The sequence below is a fragment of the Cryptotermes secundus genome, unplaced genomic scaffold (genome assembly GCF_002891405.2).
Source record: "Cryptotermes secundus unplaced genomic scaffold, Csec_1.0 scaffold5, whole genome shotgun sequence".
NCBI lineage: Eukaryota > Metazoa > Arthropoda > Insecta > Blattodea > Kalotermitidae > Cryptotermes > Cryptotermes secundus.
Window position 1 is genome coordinate 2677511 of NW_019724742.1, and position 3297 is coordinate 2680807.

Below are 3297 nucleotides of genomic sequence, written 5' to 3' on the forward strand. Positions count from 1 at the left end.
GAGTTGAACACATGTTGGTGAATAGAGCAGCGCAAATTGAGGAAACGGCAACGCAACTCGCGGAGAGACTGAGAAACTCAATTTTCAGGCAACGGAACATGCCAGTCTTCTCACACTGGTTTTGCAGCGTCGTTTCCTAGTATCAGCTGTTCTGTAATGCCCATTAGTGATTCATTTGATTCTGAATATGGCACGAAAGGTCGGCGAAGGTACTAATTTTGATTTCGTGCAGTTAATTGAGCAAGAGTCTGGTATATATGACAAATGCCACTCAGACTAAGCTAGACGGGACAATATAAATTTGATTTGGGAAAGAATTTCTCTTGAGACGAAGGAGTCTGGATCCAGGTTAAGTTCTTTCGAAACGACATAAGCGCCTCAGTTTAGATTGTCACAGAAGAACTGACGCATGCCATGTTTTCTACCCCTAACATTATATTTAAGCATCCTTTTGCATTAATATATCATTTATTTCACATATATTTCCGTCTTAAATACAATTATTATATAGTCACCCTTCTTCCACATTACACGGTTCGCCTATATACGGCCATCATCAGGTGTCTTCTGGCTTACTAAAATTGTTACACTGTATGTCAGAATTGCGTATCGCGTGTGAACGCGTTATTTCCTGATTAAAATTAATTGACCTTAAAACAAATTAACATCACAATATTCCTCATATGGTCGTCGTGCGCCTGCTAATCTGGAAACCAGTTGCCTGCTTGAAATCGGCGACATCTCAGAAATTGCGGTTGCTTTGCGGTTGTCAGTTTTCTTGGTGTGCCCTCGGCCATAGAGTTAAGTGATATATTAAGAAATTGCGGGCGACCGCTATCATAGGATAAAATGTAAGACTGTGCTACAGAGGGCCGGATGGGCATTGCATAGGCCTTTTTTGTATATACATTTATTTTTCAAAATAAAAAAGCATTTCCTTTGTTGTCAACACTCTACCATAGCATACTCGGACACAATAACAGACTAATTGTAAAAATTAGCAACCCACCAAATGCAAGAAGAAGATTGAGGGGACAGTGCCGTCTGACCTACTACAACCTGCAGATGACGACGATTAAAACCATCACCATCCTGTACAGTACTTTTTCAGAGTATCATTAGTCGATGACTTCTCTACTCAAGAAACCTACTTAGAACAAATATACTTATTACTCCATATTATCGATAGTAGATTGTAAATATGCTTTTAATTGAATAATAAAAAAATATTAACACTAAAAAAAATGTTGCTTGGCAACGGCCCGGTAAACCCTTTCCCGCTGCAACAAATATATACGCAACAATAAAAGTACTGTTTGACGGGGTGTTTTCTGTGTGGTCCGCGTTGTAGGACGTATTCAATATGTAGTGGAAGTAAGTAATTCGCTGTGTCGCCATCAGTTAACACTGAGTTGCGTGTCTATAGGTAAGGGTCCAACATTGAGTTGTGTATCTATACGTAATGGTCTGTCATAAATCGAGAGTTTAGAGTTCAAGTAGGCGGTTAGCCGTGAGCCGTTGAACCCGGAAGCAGAGGAATCACCATTGTTGGAAGCAGAGAGATCACCATTGTTAGAAGCCGCTACCAAGCAACGATTAGTGAAGATATAGCAAACCAAGAAGATTTAGTGTGCAATGTAGTTGCTGGTAGAATGTGGGGATTAGTGAGAGTGTTACAATTAGTACAGGAAGAAGAGCAGTAACAGTGCAACGAAGAATGCAGATAAACTAGGCTATGCAGAAGATTGCATCATTATAAAATGTTTATTATGCTTGCAGTTCAATTTTTCAAAAGTTTAAGATAGTTGAAAGGGTTCACATATATAAGCATAGTGATGCTCTCCACAAATATTGGCTGCATGCTTCTCTTCATTGTAGGCTTTATCTCTGGCATATATTCATATGATGAATCAGAAACGAATTGCCTTGAGAAAAATCGCCTGACTGGATCTGAAGCAGAAGACTTGCACATGATCGTGGAAGCAATGTCAAACCAAACGGTGAAGCTGGAGTGCCATTTTTGGTATGAACTATTAATTTTTAAGCTATAAATATTTAATCCGGGGCTATAGATCAATTAATCAATCTATCAATTAAGGATCCTTATTGTGTCTTGAAATTATTTAAGTGTGCATAAATCCATATATAAAGCCTTGGTCAAAATTTAAAACTGAAAATGCTTAGATACTTATTGGAAGAATTAGATGATAATTAATTGCAATTGAACAGCTGAAACTGGAGCATTGTACACCTGATGATGATCCGGTGTGTCAAAATATGTTGTGTCTGTAAAAACAACAATAAAAGCAAATGTTGATGCAGTAGTGTCTTCTTTGTTTGTGAATAAAGAATATTGTTGTATAGACTGCATACCTTATACAGGGTGTTTCACGAAGTTTTACCCCCACTAGGGAGGACATTCCTGAGGTAATTTGGAACAAAAAATGTTAATATACTAATCGTATCCAACTCATAATTAAAGAGATACAGTAATTTGAAAACTGTCGAAAAATCTTTTTTTCTTTGAATTTCAGTCAAAACAAATTGGAAATACAATACAAACACTTTTTAAATCGTTAATGTTTTAGGAAAGAAGCATTCTAAAACCAAATATTTTTTTCCAATTTCTTAATTTTGCATTGTGCAACATTTATCATCGATTTTGTGTTACAAAATTACATTATTTTCAGCATCCCATTCTGTAAACATACCAATGGTTGTATATCACACCCTTCTATCAATCTGTTTCCTTTAAACTGTAGTGCTTTAGAAGACGACTGGACTTACATAACATTTTCAAAAATGTCTCCCTGCACGTCAACACAATGTGTCGCACACGTATGAACCGCTCTGCCTAGCTACCTGTGCGCAACATTCAAACCGGTCTACCTTATCTGCTGACATAGCTAACTGGAACGTATGGTCACCCATACTGAAACATAGCGCTGCATTCACAATGATGCGTTTCGAAAATCTATCGTTACTCCGTAACTATTGAAAATCTACTGTAACCGCTCACTTCCTTGGGCCCTTTACGTTGGTCGCCACTCTCTCTCACTGCTCACTTCTTTGGGTTCTGTTCGGTAATCTGTAGAGCTGAGTTCCTATCCCAGGTCTTATAAGGGTCTGGCTCGGGCAGGGCAGGAAGAACCTTTCTGCTTCAATCACACACACACCTTTAGACCGTTGCCCTTAATGGTCATTTAATCCCTTCCAGCATACTGAATATAACTGAATTTATTAATACACTTAATTTGGACTTTACTTATACTACTTTACGGAAGGGCCGCAGTTGTA

At 38.1% G+C, this 3297-nt stretch overlaps 1 protein-coding gene across 1 annotated transcript in view; it reads left to right on the top strand.

Moving 5' to 3' along the window:
- The first annotated feature begins 1835 nt into the window (after positions 1 to 1835).
- LOC111862718 overlaps positions 1836 to 3297 on the top strand; it is a 7950-nt gene continuing 6488 nt past the window's right edge. The window contains exon 1 of the mRNA XM_023848344.2: positions 1836 to 2023. Within this exon, the coding sequence (XP_023704112.2) occupies positions 1836 to 2023 (188 nt within the window). The remainder of the gene's footprint in view (positions 2024 to 3297) is intronic.